This window comes from Heterodontus francisci, chromosome 5 (assembly GCF_036365525.1).
Source record: "Heterodontus francisci isolate sHetFra1 chromosome 5, sHetFra1.hap1, whole genome shotgun sequence".
Classification (NCBI taxonomy): domain Eukaryota; kingdom Metazoa; phylum Chordata; class Chondrichthyes; order Heterodontiformes; family Heterodontidae; genus Heterodontus; species Heterodontus francisci.
The window spans coordinates 24,947,799-24,971,587 of NC_090375.1; the positions used below are offsets into that span (position 1 = coordinate 24,947,799).

At 43.0% G+C, this 23,789-nt stretch overlaps 2 protein-coding genes across 2 annotated transcripts in view; one reads left to right on the forward strand and one right to left on the reverse strand.

Moving 5' to 3' along the window:
* Window positions 1-14,148, forward strand: part of LOC137369775 (cathepsin Z-like) — a 66,293-nt gene extending 52,145 nt beyond the window's left edge. The window contains exon 7 of the mRNA XM_068031221.1: window positions 13,981-14,148. Coding sequence (XP_067887322.1) covers window positions 13,981-14,057 — 77 coding nt within the window. The 3' untranslated portion in view covers window positions 14,058-14,148. The remainder of the gene's footprint in view (window positions 1-13,980) is intronic.
* Window positions 1-22,824, reverse strand: part of impa2 (inositol monophosphatase 2) — a 46,728-nt gene extending 23,904 nt beyond the window's left edge. The window contains exons 1-4 of the mRNA XM_068031227.1: window positions 22,646-22,824; window positions 17,839-17,972; window positions 8,806-8,910; window positions 7,356-7,401 (exon numbers count right to left, since the gene is read on the reverse strand). Of these exons, the coding sequence (XP_067887328.1) occupies window positions 7,356-7,401; window positions 8,806-8,910; window positions 17,839-17,972; window positions 22,646-22,732 (372 nt within the window). The 5' untranslated portion in view covers window positions 22,733-22,824. The remainder of the gene's footprint in view (window positions 1-7,355; window positions 7,402-8,805; window positions 8,911-17,838; window positions 17,973-22,645) is intronic.
* Window positions 22,825-23,789: the final 965 nt, after the last annotated feature.

Sequence of the window (23,789 nt, forward strand, 5' to 3'; positions counted from 1 at the left end):
ATGGGATTGGGGGTAGAGTATTGTGATGGATAGAAAATTGGTTGGCGGACAGGAGTAGGGATAAATAGTAGGGATAAACGGGTCTTTTTCCGAATGGCAGACAGTGACTAGTGGGTTACCGCAGGGATCGGTGCTAGGACCCCAGCTGTTCACAATATACATTAATGATTTAGATCAGGGAACTAAATGTAGTATCACTAAATTTGTAGATGACACAAAACTGGGTGGGAGGGCGAGTTGTGAGGAGGATGGAGAGAGGCTTCAGAGTGATTTGGACAAGTTGAGTGAGTGGACTAATGCATGGCAGATGCAGTATAATGTGGATAAATGTGAGGTTATCCACTTTGGTAGCAAATACAGGAAGGCAGATTATTATCTGAACAGCTATAAACTGAGAGAGGGGAATATGCTGTGAGACCTGTTCTCGTACACCAGTCGCTGCAGGTAAGCATGCAGATGCAACAGGTGGTAAAAAAGGCAAATGGTATGTTGGCCTTCATAGCGAGAAAATTCGAGTGCAGGAGAAGGGATGTCTTGCTGCAGTTATACAGGGCCTTGGTGAAGTCACACCTGGAATATTGTGTGCAGTTTTGGTCTCCTTATCTAAGGATGGATGTTCTTGCTATAGAGGGAGTGCAGCGAAGGTTTATCAGACTGATTCCTGGGATGGCGGGACTGACATATGAGGAGAGATTGAGTCGGTTAGGATGATATTCGCTGGAGTTCAGAAGAGTGAGGGGGGATCTCATAGAAACCTATAAAATTCTAACAGGACTTGACAGGGTAGATGCAGGAAGGATGTTCCCGATGGTGGGGGAGTCCAGAACCAGGGGTCATAGTCTAAGGATACGGGGTAAACCTTTCAGGACTGAGATGAGGAGAAATTTCTTCACCCAGAGCCTGGTGAGCCTGTGGAATTCGCTACCACAGAAAGCAGTTGATGCCAAAACATTGTATGTTATCAAGAAGGAGTTAGATATAGCTCTTGGGTCTAAAGGGATCAAAGCCTATGGGGCGAAAGTGGGAACAGGTTACTGAGTTGGATGATCAGCCATGATCATAATGAATGGCACAGCAGGCTTGAAGGGCTGAATGGCCTACTCCTGCCCCTATTTTCTATGTTTCTATGTTTAAGGTGAGAGCCCATGGGATCCAGGACAATTTGGCAAATTGGATCCAAAATTGGCTTTGTGGCAGGAGGCAGAGGGTAATGGTCGAGGGTTGTTTTTGTGGGTGGAAGCCTGTGACCAGTGGTGTACCACAGGGATCAGTGCTGGGACCCTTGCTGTTTGCCGTGTACAATAATGATTTAGACCTGAATATAGGAGGTATGATCAGTAAGTTCACAGATGACACAAAAATCGGTGGTGTCGTAAATAGTGAGGAGGAAAGCCTTAGTTTACAGGACGATATAGATGGGCTGGTAAGATGGGCGGAGCAGCGGCAAATGGAATTTAAGTGGCAAATGGAAGTGTGAGGTGATACATTTTGGGAGATCTAACAAGGCAAGGGAATATACAATGGATGGTAGGACCCTAGGAAATACAGAAGGTCAGAGGGACCTTGGTGTACTTGAAGGTAGCAACACAGGTAATAAGGTTGTTAGGAAGGCATATGGGATACTTGCCTTTATTAACCGAGGCATAGAATATAAGAGCAGGGAGGTTCTGATGGAGCTGTATAAAACGCTACTTAGGCCACAGCTGGAGTGCTGTGTACAGTTCTGGGCACCACACTATAGAAGGATGTGATTGCACTGGAGAGGGTGCAGAGGAGATTCACCAGGATGTTGCCCAGGCTGGAGCAGTTCAGCTAGGAAGAGAGACTGGATAGGATAAGGTTGTTTTCCTTAGAGCAGAGAAGGCTGAGGGGGGACATGATTGAGGTATACAAAATTATGAGGGGCATTGATAGGATAGATAGGAAGAAACTTTTTCCCTTAGCGGAGGGATTAATAACCAGGGGGCACAGATTTAAGCTAAGGGGCAGGAGGTTTAGAGGGGATTTGAGGATTTCTTTTTTACCCAGAGGGTGGTTGGAATCTGGAACGCACTATCTGAAGGGGTGGTAGAGGCAGGAACCCTCACAACATTTAAGAAGTATTTAGATGAGCACTTGAAACGCCATAGCATACAAGGCTACGGGCCAAGTGCTGGAAAATGGGATTAGAATTGATGGCCGATACAGACACGATGGGCCGAAGGGCCTGTTTCTGAGCTGTATAACTCTATGACTCTATTGGTGGTTATCTTTCAAAATTCTATAAGTTCTGGGAAGGTTTCTGCAGACTGGAAAGTATCAAATGTAACCCTACTATTTAAGAAAGGAGGGAGAGAGAAAACCGAGAACTCTCGACCTGTTAGTTTGAAGTCAGTAATAGGGAAAATGTTAGAATCTATTATAAAGGATGTCATAACTAGACACTTACGAAATAATATGATTGGGCAGAGACAATATGGATTTATGAAAGGGAAATCATGTTTAACAAAGTTGTTGGAGTTTTTTGAGGATGTCACTTGTAGCATAGATAAAGGAGAACCAATGGATTTTCAGAAGGCTTTTGATAAGGTCCCACACAGGTAAGTAAACAAAATTAGAGCACATGGGATTGGGGGTAATATACTGGTATGGATTGAGAATTGGTTAACAGATAGAAAACAGAGAGTAGGAATAAAGGAGTCATTCTCAGGATGACAGGCTGTTACTAGTGGGTACCGCAATGATTAGAGCTGCGGCCACAGCTGTTTACAATCTATATAAATGATTTGGATGTGGAGACCAAATGTAATATTTTAAAATTTGCTGATGACACAAAACTAGGTGGGAATGTAAGTTGTGAGGAGGATGCAAGGCGGCTTCAAGGGGACATGGACAGGCTATGTGAATGGGCAAGAACATAGCAGATGGAATATATGAGGAATAATTGTGACGTTATCCAGTTTGGTAGAAAATAAGTCAGAGTAACTCTTAAATGGTGAGAGGTTGGGAAGTGTTGATGTCCAAAGGGACGTGGGTATCCTTAATTATGAGTCACTAAAAGCTAGCATGGAGGTGCAGCAAGCAATTAGGAAGGCAAATGGTATGTTGACCTTCATCGCAAGGGGTTTTGAATACAGGAATAAAGAAGTTTTGCTGCAACTGTATAGAGCTTTGCACCTGGAGTACTGTGTACAGTTTTGGACTCCTCATTTAAGGAAGGATATACTTGCCATAGAGGCAGTGCAATGGAGGTTCTTCAGACTAATCCCTGGGATGACGGGACTGTCCTATGAGGAGAGATTGAAGAGACTGGGCCTGTATTCTCTACAGTTTCGAAGAATGAGAGGTGATCTCGTTGAAACTTACAAAATTCTTACAGGGTGTGATAGGAAGGATGTAGATAGAATGTTTCTCTTGGCTGATGAGTCTAGAACCAGGGCACATAGTCTCAGAATAAGGGTTAGACTGAGATGAAAAAGAATTTCTTCACTCAGAGGGTGGTGAATCTTTGCAATTCTCTACTCCAGAGGGCTGTGGAAGACAGAAATCGATAGGTATCTGGATACTAATGACATCAAGGGATATGGGGATAATGCAGGAAAGTGGCGCTGAGGCAGATGATCAGCCAGGATCTAACTGAATAGGAGCAGGCTTGATGGGCTGAATGGCCTATTCCTGCTCCTATGTTCCTAAAATTTGACACCGAGCGTTTTTTACTATTTGTTCCATCTTCTCTTCAAACTTTTAATTGAACAACTTCATAATCAATAGACCCTAACTGCTTCCCCAATTTAACTTGTCTTATTAATCCCTCATTAGTTTGGAGCAAATCCTTTACAAATGTCCCACTTGAGAGTTTTGTTACCTGATTTTTTTTTAAAGAAAAGATTCTTGAAGGGCTTCAATAAACAACCTTGCACATACACTGTGTCTAAACTGTCATCCATGCTCCATTACATCCAGACTCGACTATCCCAACACTCCGAAAGCAGGACCCCTAGCTTCCGGTTGCTGGCCATTTCAACACACACCCCTGCTCGCATGCTCACATCTCTGTCCTGGGATTGCTGCAGTGTTCCAGTGAACATCAACGCAAGCTCAAGGAACAGCATATCATTTACCGATTAGGCACACTACAGCCTGCCAGACTGAACATTGAGTTCAATAATTTCAGAGCATATTGGGCCCCCCCTTTTTATTTTTAGTTATTTTTTCTTTTTTCTTTTGTATTTTTTATTTGTTTATTTTATTGTAGTTTTGTTTAGTTTGTTTCTGCTATGCTTGCCCACTTTTTTTTTCATATTTGTGCTTGGGGCCAGACTGTTCATTTTTCTGTCAATTAACACCGTCTCTGTACTAAAGCTTTATCTTTCAACACACCATTTACATACCATTTGCTCCATGCCCGTCCGGTTAGTTATTCTCTGTGACCTTTTTAAAAAAATTTTTTTTAGAGATACAGCACTGAAACAGGCCCTTCGGCCCACCGAGTCTGTGCCAACCATCAACCACCCATATATACTAATCCTACACTAATCCCATATTCCTACCACATCCCCACCTGTCCCTATATTTCCCTACCACCTACCTATACTAGGGGCAATTTATAATGGCCAATTTACCTACCAACCTGCAAGTCTTTTGGCTTGTGGGAGGAAACCGGAGCACCCGGAGGAAACCCACGCAGACACAGGGAGAACTTGCAAACTCCACAGTACCCAGAATTGAACCCAGGTCGCTGGAGCTGTGAGGCTGCGGTGCTAACCACTGCGCCACTGTACCTTGTCCTATCAACACTTTCTCTTTGGTTACCTTTGCCCCACCCCTGCTTTACTTGCTTAAAACCTATTACATTTATAATATTTGCCAGTTCTGATGAAGGGTCACTGACCTGAAACGTTAACTCTGCTTCTCTCTCCACAGATGCTGCCAGACCTGCTGCGTATTTCCAGCATTTCTTGTTTTTATTTCAGATTTCTAGCATCTGCTTTTATTATCCCAACACTCTCCTGGCTGGTCCCCATATTCCACCCTCCATAACCCTGAGCTCATTCAAAACTCTGCTACCCAAGTCTCGTTTACCCATTACCCCGGTGTTGCCGACCTACGTCAACTCCCAATCCACTCGTGCGTCAAATTAAAAATTCTCATCTTTGTGTTTAAATCGCTCCACGGACTTGTCCCTCCATATCTCTGTAACTTCCTCCAGCCCTTTAACCCTCCAAGAACTCTGCGTAGCTCCAATTCTGGCCTCTTATATCCTGAATTCCTTCACCCCAACATCGGTAGCCATGCCTTCAGCTGCTTAGGCCCCAAACTCTGGAATTCCCTCCTCAAACCTCTTCGCCTCTCAATTGCTCTCTCCTTGTTTAAAACACTCCTTAAAACTTATCTCTTTGACCAAGTTTTTGGTCACCTGACTCCTTCTTTGGCTCAGTGTCAAATTTTGTCTGATTATGGCTATGTGAGGCACTTCGGGATACTTTCCTACCTTCAAGGTGCCATATAAATGAAAGTTGTTGTTGCAAATTTCAGTCTGTGTCAGAAAGATCGAAATGCCCCAAGATTGCAACTTAGGACATAGCAATAATCGTTATGATCCTCCACGGTAGTATATTTTCATTTTGCAGTGGCCTGTAACAAATCCCTACAACTCTCTACTTCCTTCTATTTTCTAGATTTCCCCTAACAGACTCTGTCCCAATACCTAGTTCTTTACTCTGAGTAGTGTCTAAACCTTCTCTCAAACAATACCACCAGACCTCCATTCAATCCTGTTCTCTCCTTTCTGATGAACATATAACCCTACAGATTTGTTCTCCACTCATTCTCTTCCTTAAGGCAGGCCTCAGAAGCTCCTATGATTGATATTACTTCCCTAGCTATCACTTTGAATCTATTTTATTTCTCCCAATGTTCAAATAAATACATCTTAGATCATTCCTCATAGCTGTCTTCTGACACTATCCTATTAATTATTTTTATTCATTCACAGGATGTGGGTCTCTCTGCTAAGGCTAGCATTTTAGATTAGATTAGATTAGATTAGAGATACAGCACTGAAACAGGCCCTTCGGCCCACCGAGCCAGTGCCGAACATCAACCACACATTTATACTAATCCTACGCTAATCCCATATTCCTACCAAACATCCCCACTTGTCCCTATATTTCCCTACCACCTACCTACACTAGTGACAATTTATAATGGCCAATTTACCTATCAACCTGCAAGTCTTTTGGCTTGTGGGAGGAAACCGGAGCACCCGGAGAAAACCCTCGCAGACACAGGGAGAACTTGCAAACTCCACACAGGCAGTACCTGGAATCGAACCCGGGTCCCTGGAGCTGTGAGGCTGCGGTGCTAACCACTGCGCCACTGTGCCGCCCATTTATTGCCCATCCCTAATTGCCCTTGAGAAGATGGTGGTGAGCCATCTTCTTGCCAACTGAGTGACTTGCTAGGCCATTTCAGAGGAAAGTTAAGAGTCAACCACATTGCTGTGGAACTGGAGTCACACGTAGGCCAGACCAGGTAAGGGTGGCAGATTTCCTTCCCTAAATGACATTAGTGAACCAGTTCGGTTTCATAGTTACCATTACTGATATTAATATTTTGTTCCAGATTTATTTAATTAACTGAATTTAAATTCCCCAGCTGCCATGGTGGAATTGGAACTCATGGCCTGGATTTTATGGGGTGCCGGTGGCCCCATCCACTGGCCGGAATGTTGGCGGCAACCCCACCTCGGCTGGCTATGGAAGCCCTGCTTTTAGTCCCTCAGGCAATTATTGCCTGTCATCGGAGTTTCCATCCCTTAAAGGGATGAAGTTCCACCCCCAAGAGATGCCAGCCAATCAAAGGGCCAGTAGCTCTTCAGTCCCAGCAGCGCCACAGGGAACAGTGGCCACTGCTGAGACTGCAGCAGGCCCGGTGCAGCCATGATGGAGGAGGCCCCGGAATGAAGGTAAATCGGTTCGGGCTCACCGGAGCCAATCAGGCATGCCCCAGCTAGGGGTTGGGGGGATGTGAGGACTGGGGGGATGTCTTTCTGCGGGGGCAGCCTTGCCACATGGGGGAGCCCTCAGTAGGCCACAGGGTGTCTGATCAGGAGGGCCTCCCCTCATCCCCCAAAGTTTTCAAATCAGGCTTGGTTGTGATGCCTCCCATGGTCAAGTGGCCTAGCAACACCCACCATCCGCTCTCAGACATGAAGAATGGCTATTTGGGGCAAGTACAAAAGGGTAGGCTGTGACGATGGAACTGTAACACAGGAAGAAGTTAATTTCTTAAGGAGAGGAAATTGGGGAGGGACGGAAACTGATGAAATTGAAATGCAGTAAAAAGAGGTTAGTTCATCACACAATATTCTTTACCTCTTTTTTGACAGAAAGTCCAATAGAAACTGCCACCACTGGTGCTCTAAAAAAGAGAAGTCATTGTCATAATTCAGGTTTATGTAGCAATGTTGCTTTAGATATTAAAAGCGAGAAAAACAATTGTTAGCCTAATGAGAAACTGATATAACTGATACTTGGATCATGAAATTCATCTCAATAGAAAATGGGAAAATGCCTGTTTTCTTGCTGTGTAATTAAACAGCTAGTAATAAAATTGCAAGAACATGCAGCTTTAAAATGCCCAAGCTTGTTTCATAGTTGTTAACTGCTTAAGAATTTAATCCATTGTTCTTTTCAGACTATGTCAACTGTTGCTCAGTTGGTAGCTCTTTCACTTCAAAGTCACTAAATCCAGGGACTTAAGCACAAATTTTAAGCTGACACTCCAGTGCAGTACTGAGGGAATGTTGCACTGTTTGCAGTGCTGTCTTCTGGATGAGACATCAAACCAAAGCCCAACTGCCCTCTCAGATGGACATTAAAGATCCTGTAGCACTACTTCAAAGAGCAGGAGTTCTCCCTGGTGTCCTGGACAATATTTATCCCTTAACCAATGCTCCAAAAACAGGTATCTGGTCCATACTACACTGCTATTAATGGGACCTTGCTGTGCACAAACTGGCTGTCACATTACATATGTTGCAACTGTGACTACACTTCTACAGTACTCCATTGGCTGTAAAGTGGTTTGGGATGCCCTGAGATCATGAAAGGAGCTATATAAATGCAAGCACTTTTCTCACTCGATGTTACAATTACTTCTTCATAGCCTCTGTGGAATCAACTTCTTGTATTTGACAATGATGTTCGTCCTGGTACAAATAACAAATAGTGTAATAACCACTCACCATTCTCCATGGTAGAGCAGCAATACAGACAATACTCTGTTAAAGGAGAAGGCAGCTCCACTGTATGTACACATCATTAACAGCAGCTGCGTAATAGAGAGTTATCTTCTCCTTTAAGAGTCTTGGCATCCAACACAGAACCTAAACTGCCTTCTTCAGAATTGACCACACTGCCACTCCCAATCTGTTGTACTAATGTTGCAGAGAAACTATTATGGACGTAGCCCTTCCCATGGGAAATGAGCCACTGGATTAAAATCTGCTTCCAAGTTTTAGCAGTGATTTTAGTTTGTGGAGGCCCATTTTAGGAAAGCGAAAAACTCCCTTTAAAACACAAGCTTGATAATCATCCCCCAAAAATCTACCAACATTTGTTCTTTTACACATTCAAAAGTAAATATTTCCTAAAGTACAGAACACTAAGCTTTTAAGTGGAATTATGGTCATTATATAATGACATAATACTCCTTGTACAATATTTGATTTAATCATGGATGTATAATGCAGTTTTGCACGTAAGGAGACTGTTTCTTTAGAAAGGAAGGACTGGAAATAATCCTCTGAAGCACAGATTATACCCGTGTACAAAGTTACAGGTTCCATCGATGGGGTCTATTATCCAAGTGGGATCATCGGTCAGAATGCACTTTTCACCAGCTGCAACCGATTCTTCACCAATAAATCTGCAACGACAAGCCTGATTCAATTAAAGAAAATCAGCTATACTCTATACTTTTATTTAACTACAAACTGTATGAACCATAGTTGCTCAGGACTGAATGGGGCAGCGCTTTGAGTGAAAATGACTCCTCCTTAGACTTTTCTTCCTCTTTAAATGATCACCAAATTGAGAATTCAAGTCAACCTAAAATTTTTAATTATTTTATTACATAATTATTGCTTTCAATTAGCAGTATCATTTCTGATCTGGCACAGTTTACTGTACTGTACTGTAGTAGGATGATATGTTTATTCAATATTGAAGTCAAAACCTGACAGGGTTCCTTAAATAAAAGCTGAAAATGCATAGTTTCCCTGATGTTTTTAACAAGGCTGCATCTCCACAATTAAGCTAGAAATATTCAGTTGAAGCCCTGTGGTGCCTGGCAACCACTTGATGCAATTAATATGATCTGTTCGTAATGAAGGTAAAATTAATAATATAGATTGCGAGGAAAGCAAACATATTGGGGCTATGGTTATACAGTAGCTATAACTCCAAGTCATAGAGATAACCATGGAATTGATTTGCAGTCAATTGCTCCCTGTTTGTATTCTTTAGCTCGAATTCTGCCCTCACCAAAGCTCCAATCACCGTGGCTAAGTTTTAAATGTTTTGAAATTCCAGGCAGCAGGGTCCACACTTTCCAAATACAATGGCTGAGTTTCCGCTGGTTTATGCTAATAATATCAGCACAATCTGGGCAGAGTTGCCCGAACCAGCACTTTAAACATGCAAGAACACTAGAAATAGGAGCGGGAGTCGCCCATTCGGCCCATCGAGCCTGCTCCGCCATTCAGTACGATCATGGCTGATCTTGGGCTTCAATTCCACTTTCCTGCCCGCTCCCCATATCCCTTGACGTGAGTGAGTTACGCCTAAATCCACTAACATTTGTATTTTCCACTGATTTAATATTTAATCTGCCAAATCAGGCCACACCCACAAAACAGGCCACGCCCTCCCCCTGGTCAAAACTAAGGGATTCTGCCAATTGCCCTGATTCAGTAAGTTTCTCAATTTGGGCATATTTTTCCTAGGCACACAGGCACAAGCAGGCACGTTTTCAAAGTTTTTCATACCAAAAAATTTTTGATTTACTAAGAAACTGACTTTTGCAAAATCATTTTCAATAATTTTAAATCAGGTTACTCACAAGTGGATGACTGGACACTTATTAAAAATGCTTATTTTTGATGAGAAACCCTTTTCAGCTGTATTAATAAAACAGAACCTGAAAATTTCCCCATTGTGCCCAAAGCTGAAACATAGAAACATAGAAAATAGGAGCAGGAGTAGGCCATTCGGCCCTTCGGGCCTGCTCCACCATTCAAGAAAGATCATGGCTAATCATTTAATTCAGTACCCTGTTCCCGCTTTCTCCCCATATCCCTTGATCCCTTTGGCATTAAGAAATATATCTACCTCCTTCTTGAATATATTTAATGACTTGGCCTCCACTGCTTTCTGCGGTAGAGAATTCCACAGGTTCACCACCCTCTGAGTGAAGAAATTTCTCCTCAACTCGGTTCTAAATGGCATACCCCGTATCCTGAGACTGTGACCCCTGGTTCTGGACTCCCCAGCCATTGGGAACATCCTCCCTGCATCTAGCCTGTCTAGGCCTGTTAGGATTTTATAGGTTTCTATGAGATCCCCTCTCATTCTTCTAAACTCTACTGAATATAGGCCTAGTCGGTCCAATCTCTCTTCATACACCAATCCTGCCATCCCAGGAATCAGCCTAGTAAATCTTCTTTGCACTCCCTCCATGGTAAGAACATCCTTCCTCAAATAAGGAGACCAAAACTACACACAATACTCCAGATGTGGTCTCACCAAGGCCCTGTATAGCTGCAGTAAGACATCCTACCACACTATAAGTTCATCAGTTTATGAAATGTTCTGATGGTTTAATGGACTTTTTCAATGGGGCTTGACACCACAATGAAGCTTTACTCCATAAGGAATGAGGGCAAAGTATTGCAAAAGAGTATCTTCCAAGGAGTCTTACACTGCGCCCTTTCAATGTCAGGCCAGGACATGTCTCTGTGGATTTATACTATCACTTTTGAAGCAATGCAAAGGTGATAATGTAACTTCAACAGCAGTAAGTTTTTCAAGGTCCCACCTTCCTACATTCACTACAGTGTTTATATAATGAGGTCAGTTATACTGTTTGACTATTCAGCAAATATTTCACCCCAGTATTATACAATCTTTACATCTTTTAGGGTTGCCTATATATTGGTATCATAGAAGTGTGACATGCAAGGATACATATTTCTGCTTCACCACAGGGGTCCCAGATGTGGATATGGAATTGAAACTTATTTGAGAAGGAGGTAGAAGTAATTTTGCTTCCTAATTAAGTTCACAAAACCACAACAATGTTCAATTGCAGAATCCTTTGATCAGAGAACCGTGGGCAGTTGTGCACGGCATGAGGGAATGGAGTTGGGTGGAGAAAAAGATTCTAAAAGCTAGCAGAGGAAAGGGAAAAAACTGATTATTTTTGGAACTAGGGTTCAGAAATGCTGCTAACGCATACAGGAAGTTTAATTATAAATGTAACTTCCTTATTTTGTTGCTTTCATATTAGTAAATATTTTACAATGTAAGTTGGTATCAATTAATGAAAGGGATACCTCATTGCAGGGGAGAGATACTTAAGACATTCAGATTAAAGTCACTGGGGCAGAAAGGAAATTGGTTACTCAATGTTGTAAACTGATAAGGCACCAAACTGAAAGCTTATTTCCTTCTAAAAGGAGAATTTCATTTTCGGATTTAATCATATTTTCCCAGTATCATTTTCATCAACATGCTCATTTAATTTCAAAACTTATCAACTCTGGGTCAACTGTTAATCAACTACACAGCTTCCAGTAAATATACTCCAAACAGCAACAGAATTCCTTCCTTTTTACACTAAACAAATTTAAGCCATTTTTTCATGTACAGATAGGACAGTATGGATTCTAAGTGTAGTGGTTGTAGGAACAGGAATTCAGCCCGTTGAGCCTGTCCCACCACTCAACTTGATCATGGCTGATCTGTACCTCAACTTCATTTACCTGCTGCTGATCCATGTTACACGAAACAAGCAACCTTGAGGTCAAAAGTCCAAATTCCACCAATGTTAAATTGTGAAAATGAATTCATTAAATCTGGTAATTGTAGGCCAGCAGCAGATTGACAAGGTCCCACTTGGCAGACTTGTTTAGAAAATTAAGAGGCCATAGGATCCAAGGGCAAATGGCAAGTTGGATCCAAAATTGGCACAGTGTCAGGAAGCAAAGGGCTCAGTACTAAGTCCCTTGCTTTTCAGGGAATATGTATCAATGATTTAGACTTAAATGTAGGCGGCATGATTAAGAAGTTTGAACCTAACACAAAAATTAGTCATGTGATTGATAGTGAGGCAGAAAGCTGTAGACTGCAGGAAGATATCAATTGACTGGTCAGGTGGGCATTCAATCCGGTGAAGTGGAAGGTGATGCATTTGGGGAGGGCAAACGAGGCAAGGGAATGCACAATAAATGGTAGGTTACTGAGAAGTGTAGAGGAACAGAGGGATCTTGAAGTGCATGTCCACAGATCCCTGAAGGTAGCAGGACAGGCAGATATGGTGGTTAAGAAGGCTTATGGCACACTTTATTTTATTAGCTGAGGCATAGAATATAAGAGCAGGGAGCTTATGCTAGAACTGTATAAAAATTAGTTAGGCCACATTTGGAGTGTTATGTACATTTCTGATCACTGCATTACAGGAAGGATGTGATCGTATTATAGAGGGTACAGAGGAGACTTTACTAGGATGTTGCCAGGAATGGAGAATTTTAGCCAAGAGGAAAGATTGGATAGCTGGAGTTGTTTTCTTTGGAGCAGAGGAAGCTGAGGGGAGATTCAATTAAGGTGTACAAAATTACGAGGGGTCCAGATAGAGCAGATAGGAAGGAACTATTTCCTTTAGCAGAGAGGTCAATAACCAGGGCCAGATATTTAAGGTAATTGGTGGAAGAATTAGCGGAAGTTGAGAATTTTTTTTCCCCCAGAGTGTGGTGGGGATCGGGAACTCACTCCCTGAAAGAGTGGTCGAGGCAGAAACTCTCATTGCATTGAAAAAATACTTGGAAATGAATTTTAAGTGCTGTACCTTGCAGGGCTACTGAACAAAAGCTGAAAAGTGGAATTAGGCTGGTTAGCTCTTTTGCAGTTAGCACAGACACGATGGGCTGAATGACCTCCTTCCGTGCCATAAAGTTTCTGTGTTCTATATAATAAATCACCACGAAATCTCCCAGATTGTTGTAAAAAAACAAACTAGTTCACTAATGCCCTTCAAGGAATTGAATCTTAGTGCCCTTGACAGTGACCTAGAAAGCTATTCAGTTGTAAAGCTCAGTTAACTGTGCCAATACCACCCACATCTCAAAAATAAATATATAAAACATAGCATTGAGCAGTAAAACACTACTCTCCCAGTGTAAGATCCTGTTAAGTTGACAGTAATCCAATTCCACTGCCCAATAAACTATTTGTACTAAGCACGAACAGATCTAGAAAAGCTTGGAAGTGTAGTGATATTCTGTTGCTGGTGTTATTATGAAGCAAGGCCTATCAGTAATATATTTACCCACTAAGGCATTGTTTCTTTGGAAATCAATCATTTGGACTCAAGCCTAATCAAACTCAGATCCAAATATAGAACCGCCATTTAAAGAGGAGATTTCTGACTGAATTCAAAAACGAAAACTCAATTGATTCAAGTTAGCATTTACCTGGGATTCATTGTGCGTCTTGAAGGGTTCAATATTCTAAAACTGATCATTTTGGCTTTTACCCAAACTTTTATTTCCATTCATTTGCTTTCCTGAAGATGTTGAGACCTGCCAAGATATGGCAGCCATCTGAAATTTTAACCGGGTGACCATTCTTCAAGTGTGGGCCGATACAATGAGTAGCTATAAAATATGTGGGACATCACAGAAATGCTCAGTTCTGTTCTAATGCAAGCTCTTTTCAACAGGGGCCACTGATGACAGTTGGCAATGGAAACCTACGCTGATTTTTTTCTATCCAGCCCAGAGAATTAAGGCCAGATGAAATAATCCAACTACTGCTCTGATTTAGATCAGCTCACGAGGCAAAGACTGCAATTTAAACATGGGATTTTCTTTGAATGGCTCGGTAACATGCCTACCAGTAGTGTATTTACCCACTACAAAATTGTATTGTTTTCCTCTTTGTAGCCCACCCAAGTGTGCATTATTCGCAGAATAAGAATGACTTGTGCTGCTTTGTAGCTGGACATTTGTGTGGAGGGAGGGGAAGGTTAACATTCTGCTCCCCCTAGCCGAAGTGTCTATTAATTACCTTCATTAGCAATATCATATATTAATTGCTGGGGGAAGTGTGGATGCAAACTTGGCCTTACCGCTCTGAGACAATTTTGTTTCAAGTGTTTATTTCCAACTATGCTAAAGGAGCATGATTTGCGATCCAATCTTCTTTTAAGAAATGAATAACTATAAGGTTTGTAACACACACCATTGGAAAAATGACTCTCACTTGAACTACTAGCTCCAGTCTGACATCCACAGTTTCGCAAAAGGCAAACAAAAGTTGAATGTCCCAATGTCACTGCCCAGTAAGGGAAGAACATTTTATCGGAAATTCTGATTTAATTTAAGCTGGGTATTCAAAAATAAATAGAAAAATTGTGGAATCACGTAGCTTTGATTATGGACCAAAGTTGCAGCACTGTGAAACTTCAATGAAGGGTCAGGCCCCATAGACCAGACACAATCATGATGAAAGAGTATGAAGAAAGCGTATCAAATAGTAATGGTTAGCTGTCAACAGGTTTGGTTTTTGAATGTCAATTCTAAGATGAAGGGAAGAGAGAGAGAGAGATAGCAGTTAGAAATGTTGAAGTCCTGACAAACAAAGTGCAGGAGGTGGTTCAATGCGTCAATTTCAATGCCCTGCACCATGCCATGCTGTATCGGAGAGTGCTAAAGAAAGGCCAAAGAGGATAAGAATATTACAGTGAGTCACAATGGGCTTTCCGTAGTCACCTCACGGCAGTCACTGACATTGCAACATTGGGTATCGGGATTGTGTTCACTTGTGGCTGAGGACAATGTGTGTGTCATGACACCATACAGGGCAAGGACGGAAAATCAAATACCTTTAAAAAATATAACTAGTTTGCGAAAATCATATAGAAGCAGATGGGTTTACGATCCAGAACTGTATCAAAATATGGGTTTTATACATTGGGATAGTTTCAGGCGGGTAGGGACCACAAGGCCAATTAAAGGAGGCCGAGTGGGATTTTCCATCAGGTTCCCCCAGGCGGTGGGGGTCAATTTAGCTGCCTGGAGGTGGTCTGGTGGCAGAACAGGAGGGCCAGTTCTCCAGGCAGACCTAGAGGTCCTCCCTGCCTGCCTGGGCACTGCAGCAGCCACAGGCCGCCGGGTAGAGGCGTTGCCCACACCTCCCACCCCCCGAACAGTGGTGGCCTGGCTGCAAAACCCATTTTGTAATTTAAACGTTACAGAAGTTGGAGAGAGATTGCCTCCATTTTGAAGCGCCCTCTCCCTTACTTATCTTCCATTGCATCCCGCTGCTCCTTTCAAGCAGGAAAGCCTCTGATTGGCCTTCCAGCTTTGGGAGCCCACCTACCATCCTTAATTGGATAGTGAGACGCCCTCTGGCCATTAATTGTCTACCCTGGGGAAAATCACAATGAGTTACTGTTTCCCACACAGTGCGGGTTTCGGACCCACATTTCAGCCTGACAGCGGGGTTCAGAAGCTGCTGATTCGCTATCACCCATTTTACACTCTCCTAATAAGTGTAACAACATTGTGGAAGTACCTTCACCACACGGACTGCTTCAAGAAAGTCACCACCACCTTTTCAGGGGCAACTAAGGATGGGCAACTAATGTCAGCCTTGCCAGCCCAAGAATGAAATTTCTTTAAACAGACAGTATGGTTGGAAATGAAAGAAATGAAAGGTCGTAACAGGAGTACATAGTACTACACATCTTGACAGAATTAGAATCCATAAATGACAGGCCTTCAACATTCACACAAGCTGCTTCAAGTAAAAGTTAATTTTGTACAGGACACTTAGACAAAAATGCAAACGTAAAATAGCATGATTATAGAGTGCCACTGAATGAACATATCTGTCCCACCTGCTCTCCCACTAACTCTCTTGATATATTTGTAAGCAGAGCCACTTCCAGAGAAAGATATCCCACAGTATGGTGAGGCAGCCGCAGGCTCAGGGATTTGTCCTGTTTACTTTCTGGGCCGCCCGGGGTAACACTGAAACAAGAAATAACTGCATGGCACCTTGCTCAAAAGTTACATTTATACTGTTTTTGTATCTGGTTGTGAGCCTAATCTCCATGTTGGGGGAAGCTCCATACAAGCAAGCACTGAGAAACAAAATACACTGCAGTCCTGTACAGATGAGACAATAGCTCAGGGCTGCAGTAGCCAGGATAACGGTGGCGAGTGGCAGCTTCTGCCATCAGAGGCTGGTATTTTAAGTTTGCCGTCACTGCCACCTTGGAAGCCCAGCTTGCGAGGTGGGTCTTAGTGCCGCCAGTAATGCTGCTTCACTTATATATTATATGACTTTATAAGCAGCATTGTAATATATAAATAAAACATTTAACTACCTTCCCAATTCTGTAGTGTGATGATCGCCCAATGCCACTAACTAAACCATTCCCCACTGATTTGGGCTTGGCCACTTCAATGTCCATTTGTTGAATCCAACATCAAGCAGCACCAAGCGACCAAAAGGCACTGATATTTTGCTCTGCTGGCTTTCAATTATTATGCAATATAGATGTGGTCTCCCTCTGCCATTCTCCCCCGCCACCCCACCCAATTTAGATTGATTTCTGGGATGAGAGGGTTGTCCTATGAAGAGAGATTGAGCCGATGCTCGCCAGAGTTTAGAAGAATGAGAAGTGGTTTCATTGAAATGTACAAGATTCCGAGAAGGCTTGACAGGGTACATACTGAGAGGCCGTTTTCCCTGGCTGGAGAGTCTAGAATTAAGGATCATAGACTCACCATAAGAGATTGGACACTGAGGACTGGAATGAGGACAAATTTCTTCACTCAGAGGATTGTGAATCTTTGGAATTCTTTACCCGAGTGCTGGGATGCTCAGTCGTTGAGTATATTCAAGACTGAGATTGATAGATTTTTGGACACTAAGGGAATCAAAGGATATTGGGATAGGGTGGGAAAACGTAGTTGAGTTGGAACATCAATCATGATCTTACTGAATGGCAGAGCAGACTGGAGGGATGGTATGGCCTCCTCTTGCGCCTGTTCTTTAATGTTCTTATTTCCTTTTCCATCTGGCAGTGATCCCCATCCAGCATTGGAACAGAGGCAGAGCTGTCAAATCTGAGGACAGTCTTTATATATAAAAAAAAACAGTGGTTCTCCCCATCACCTGAACGAAGCCCACTGAACATTCCTAATGGCAGCCGACAGGGAGTGACTGTCACATTTATCATTAGCTGCACGTTTACAAAATAAAACCTTAGATTGCAATCCTTTCAGATAATGTCTTTCCAACAATTCTATTTAGGTTTCCAGTTCATTGGCATTATGTATGGGATAGAGGCTAAGAAGCAAGGCACAGCATTTAGATATTAGCAAACTATCTCAGCTATTTTCAAATTTACTGACCACTCATTCCATTGGTAAAGGCATGCTACTGGTCAGTGCATTCCCAATCTTCATTGGTAAGATAATGATCTGCATATAAAGTGGGGAAGGGTGAAAAAGAGGTTAAATGATAACATTTGTTGAGCCTACAGCTGCCATTAAAAACCACCCACCTGTGTGAAGGAAACTTTTTGCTTAGAGTAGAGATGATTAGGTTTTCAACGAGCTGGTCTGTTTCAGTTACAAGGTCTGCTGCTGAGGATTTTGTCTGCACTCGCTTTTCAATCCTTAACGCTTCCCTGATTATCTTGGAACAAAGATAAAGTATACATGAACATTGTTGTAGGCACTTTCTTTAACTGTTACATTAAATTGCATTGACTACTTCCCTCCTATTCTGCTCCTCCCCCACCTCTGAAGATTCTCACATAGAGAATGTCTTCTATGGGCACCAGACACTCAACATCAGGTTATCAGCCATGCTGAGTGTTTTCTTGGAGTAAGGCAGTTTTCGAATGACTCCCAGGCTTGTCCATGGACTCGCGCTGAAATGCATGTAGATCCCCTCATGGAACAATCAAAAGAGGGAGCTAGAGATGTGAAGTGGCAGATCTTCAGGAAGCTGCTGCAAAGATAATGGGCTATAATTTGTTGTCAAAATAACAGTGAGGCTAATGGCGTTCACTGTTATTGATGCGCAAATGCTACAATGACTTCAAGCAAGGGCAAATGCAGTTAAACATGGAAATCCAAAGGTTTCTGATGGAGATGCACCCCGCTGCCATTAGCTTCAAGAAAAAGGAACCTCACTATCTGACTCACCATTGACATGCATTGAACAGCATGAAGTCGTTGTATTCACATTTCAGATACAAGCTAAACTCACCACATAAAGTTGTCTTGTACATTTCAGTTTAACTACCCATTTAATAATGTGATAAATGTTAATTACTACCAGTCAACCTCTCTGGCACTGAAAATTAACTATTACAAGTGTCTAATTCTGCCATGTTTTAATTGCTGTTGGAGATTTAAAACTTGAAATGTTAATTAAAAAAATAGCTTTTCCTTTCTGCCTTAATCCAATCTTTCTTTTCCTCTATATTTCTTTCTGTACCTGATTTGACATTGAATTCATCCACTCTAATTTACACTTCCTTCTCAGTCCTTGCACTGCACTTGCACTTCAATTTCAGAATCCTCACTACGTCATTACCAGCTTGCACTTTCAGCAACTTGCCATGCAAAAAGTTTAAAAACCTAAATGTTCAAAGGAAAGTCGAACCATTGGCAGAGGCTGTTAGATGTCCTATTGCAGCACCATCTGGGCCATTGCAGTTGTTTGTTGTCTGTCTGAAAATACTGGGCCATAATTTGCTGCAGTAGTGACTCTAATGGTGCCTTCTATTAGTTAGACTTTCATATTTAGATTTTAAAAATTTTTGTGTGGCAGGTTGCTGAAAGTGCGAGCTGATATCACAACAGAGAAGAAAACTGGGTATCTGGGGCCTGAATGAACAGGACAAGAAATGCTTTATCTCCTTAACCAGATTAAAGGGTTGGTAAACTAACAGCGCAAGGACTGAGAGGGAAGTGTAAGTTCACGTGGGTGAGTGCAATGTCAAATCAGGTACAGAAAGAGAAATAATGAATTGTGTTCCACACAAGACTCCTCCCACCCTACTTATCTCAGTCTGTCTGCAAAGCCTGCGACTCCTTTCTCTCTCACGTACTTATTGAGCTTCCTCTTAAATACATCAATGCTATTTGCCTCAACTACTCCTTGTGGTAGCAAATTGCACACTCTAACCACTCTCCTGAATTCCCTAATAAAAACAGAAAGTGCTGGAAATACTCAGCAGGTCAGGCAGCATCTGTGGAGAGAGAAACAGAGTTAACGTTTCAGGTCAGTGACCTTTCATCAGAACAAGCAAAGGTAAAAAAAAGTATTAGATTTTAAGCAAGTGACAGGGGGAAATAGGTTTGGTGTGGAAGAGAACAAAAGCGAAGGGGGGCAGAGTGCAGGAGAGATTAAGTAACAAAGATGTCATGGGACAAAGGCAAAGAGAGTGTTAATGCTTGCAGTGAAAGACAAAGCATTAGTCCAGAGTGTGTTAATGGCAGAGTAATGAGCAACTCTGTCTCAAAACACCACATGAAAAACAGGGGATGGTTAAAAAATACAAAATAGCATAATAAAAAAATTATTTAAAAAAGGCCAGTCATACTCTGAAATTGTTGAACAAAATGTTGAGTCCGCAAGGCTGTAGAGTGCCTAATAGAAAGATGAGGTGCTGTTCCTCAAGCTTGTGTTGATGTTCACTGGAACACTGCAGCAGGCCAAGGAATCAAATGTGGACATGAGAGCAGGGGGGGGTGTTGAAATGGCCAGCGACCGGAAGCTCGGGGTCATGCTTTCGGAGGTGTTCCGCAAAGCGGTCACCCAATCTATGTGTGGTCTCCCCAATGTAGACGCGACCGCATTGTGAGCAGCAGATACAGTATACTAAAGTTTCCAGTTCAGGGTGAGAACATACAATTTCGGCGAAGTAGGCCATTCGGCCCCTAGAGCCTGCTCTGCCATTCATGGCTGATCTGTTTGTGTTTCGAATTCCACACCCCCATCTACCCCCAATAACCTTTGATCCCCTTGCCTAACAAGATTCTATCTACCTCCACCTTAAAAATATTCAATGACCCCGCCTCCACCGCATTCTGAGGCAGAGAATTCCAAAGTCGCACAACCCTCTGAGAGAAAAAATTTCTCCTCATCTCTGTCCTAAAAGGGCGACCCCTAATTTTAAAACAGTGCCTCCTAGTTCTGGACTCACCCACAAGAGGAAACATCCTTTCCACATCCACCTTGTCAAGACCGTTCAGGATCTTATAAACTTCAATCAAGTCTCCCCTCAATCTTCTAAACTCCACTGAAAACAAGCCCAGTCTGTCCAACCTTTCCTTATAAGACAACCTGCTCATTCCAGGTATCAATCTAGTAAACCTCCTCTGAACCACCTCCAACACATTTACATCCTTCCTTAAATAAGAGAGCAGGAAGTGGCACCACGACTATCATCAATGTACCGGAAAAAGTGATGAGGGAGGGTGCCTGAGTAGGACTCGAGTTTGACATATCCCACAAAAAGACCAACATAATTAGGACCCATGTGGGTATCCATAAGCAACACCTTTTATTTGAAGGAAGTGAGTGGAGTTCAAGGAGAAGTTGTTTAATTTAAGAACAAGTTCAGCCAGGTGGAGGAGGGTGGTGGTGGATGGGGACTGGTTGGGCCTCTGTTCAAGGAAGAAACAGAGAGCCCTCAAACCATCCTTGTGGGGTATGGAGGTGTAGAGAGATTGGATGTCCATGTGAAGAGGCGGCGGTTATGGCCAGGAAACTGGAAATTGCCGCAGTTACATAGGGCGTCAGAAGAGTCACGGATGTAAGTGGGAAGAGACTGGACCGGGGGGAAAAGATAGAGTCAAGATCGGATGAAATAAGTCCAGTTGGGCAGTAACAGGCTGAAACGATGGGTCTACCAGGACGGTCCTGTTTGTGGATTTTGGGAAGGAGGTAGAAGCGGGCTGTCCAGGGTTGCAAGATTGGAAACTGTAGAGGGAAGATCTCCAGAGGAGATGAGGTCAGTGACTGTCCTGGAGACAGTGGCTTGACGTTTGGTGGTGGGGTCATGGTCCGGGGGAGGTAGGAAGAAGTGTCTGAGAGTTGGTGCTCAACCTCTGCAAGGTAGAGGTTGGTACACCAGACAACAACAGCACCACCCTTGTCTGCAGGTTTGATCATAATGTTGAACCTGAGAGAACTGAGTGCAGCAAGTTCAGAGTGAGCGAATGGAGAGGAGAAATTGAGACGGCCGATGTCACGCTAACAGTTCTCAATAACCTGATTTCCCTACTGGATTTATCTTCTATTTATGGCACCTAGTTTGGGGCACTCCCACAAGTGGAAACATATTCTCTATGTTCACCCTATCATCATTTGAAAGGCTCTCCCTAAGCCATTTCTTTCCTAGAGAGAAGAGCCTGCTCAGTCTTTCCTGATAGCTATAATCTCTCAGTTCTGATGTTATCCTTATTTTTTTTTTTGCACCTTCTCCGATGTCTCCATATCTTCTTTAGAATATGAAAACCAGAACTGTGTACAGTTCTCCAAGTGTGGTCTAATCTTCTTTAAGACTTTAATTATGAATATTGATGCAACCCTTTTGAACGTCACTGGTGTGAGTTCATCAGGGTATAATATCTATTATACAAACTATATAAGGCTACAGTTGAATTTCAAGGTCTCACTGACATTGCCCAAGTGCTCAAGCTTTGCCTGTGGTTTGAGCCAACAGAACTCGGCTGTCGCGCCCAGTTTTTTTTTAACCAGGTAGTGCTAACTCCTTCCTGTTCAAATGTTTGAACCTTCTGCAAATATAGAGGCAAATGCAGACAGCAGGGCAGCTGCAGATCTCTGAACATTGCATTAAGATGTGCAGAATCATTGTAACACCGCCTCCCCCTCCAATCACCAAGAGTATCTCGACTGAATTCGAAATGTCAATGCTCTATGCAATTGTATTTACTTCAACAAACTCCCCAACCCCCTTTCTTGACCTATCAGTTGGTTATTAAATGCTATGCTTTTTGTGTTTAACATAGTTCTTTTTTTAAAAAAAACATTAAGCCAGCAGCCGGCCTGAAAATTGGCCAGAAGCCAATTCTGGCGCTTTATATCATTTGTGAACCTGGTTGATCTCTAATATAAATAGACAGACTCCCCCACCGCACAAATGCAGAAAGAATTCACTTCGACTCGCTACAAAGCAGCGGGACTCAAAGTGCCAGTAAACATCAATAAACAGCCAAGGCGACCTCCCCTGCCCGGCTGATCGGCCCGGAGGGGAAAGCTGGGTATCAGCTCCACACAGCCTCGCCTGATGCCTCTGACAGCTCCTGGCTTTCCACTCGCTCATTCACCTGGCCGGCATCCAGCGCCACCTGTACCGCCGCTTGTAGACACTCTTCCAGCGGCTGCTGGCAGCTCCTCTGCCCTGAGCCTGCCATCGCCTTCTCCTGTGCTGCTTCAGTGCGGCTGGGTGTCTGGACGGCTTGAACCGGGTCTCTCTCCAACTCACACACTTAACACAGTCTCTCTGCTGCTCTCTAGTGTGTGTTCCCAGCTATCAGCCCACCTCCCTGCACACTGACTGCTCAATCAGGAAAAAAAAATGCGGCTCCACACCTACACAGCTGTCATGTTTGCCCCCCTTCCAAGTATTTCCAACCACCCCCCACTTCCCACTTTGCATTTGCCATCAAGTCCTCATTCAGTTCATTATTGAAGGCACGCCAGGGCTCAAAGTGAGAGACAGCTTTGCAGTGAAACTGGAATCTGGATTGCTAAAACTGTCAGCTAAACTCAACTGAAAGCTGGTCGTTTGTAAATAGATGTGAGGCGCCCCATTCATCACTAAAATCTGTGTTTATCAGGACTGAGGGGAGCCTTGTGTTCCTGCAATCCACTGCAGGTTAAATTCTGGTAACTGCTGAATAACTGAAGCACAGCTAATCCTTCAGCGAGGATACCGTTGGGTTTCCAGTTTCTGATCCCTTGGCAAAATGTTTCTTGTGTACCCTTAAACATGATCCGACTGGGTGACAGAAAACTAGACACATTGACATAGAGCGACTGTGGTAATGTTTTGCTTGCATCAAGGGTCACTGTCATGCATGAAAGGGCAAAGTCTGTTGTCAGTTTACACCAGATGGGCTCAAATCTTTTATTCATTTGTGGGATGTGGGCTTTGCTGGCTAGGCTAGCATTTATTGCCCATCCCTAATTGCCCTTGAACTGAGTGGCTTGCTAAACCATTTCAGATGACTTTTAAGAGTCAACTGTGTAGAAATGCAGCAAGACCTGGACAATATCCAGGCTTGGGCTGATAAGTGGCAAGTAACATTTGCACCACACAAGTGCCAGGCAATGATTATCTCAAACAAGAAAGAATCTAACCATCTCCCCTTGACATTCAATTGCATTACAATCGTTGAATCCCCCACTATCAGCAACCCGGGAGTTACCATTGACCATAAACTGAACTGGAGTAGCCATATAAACACT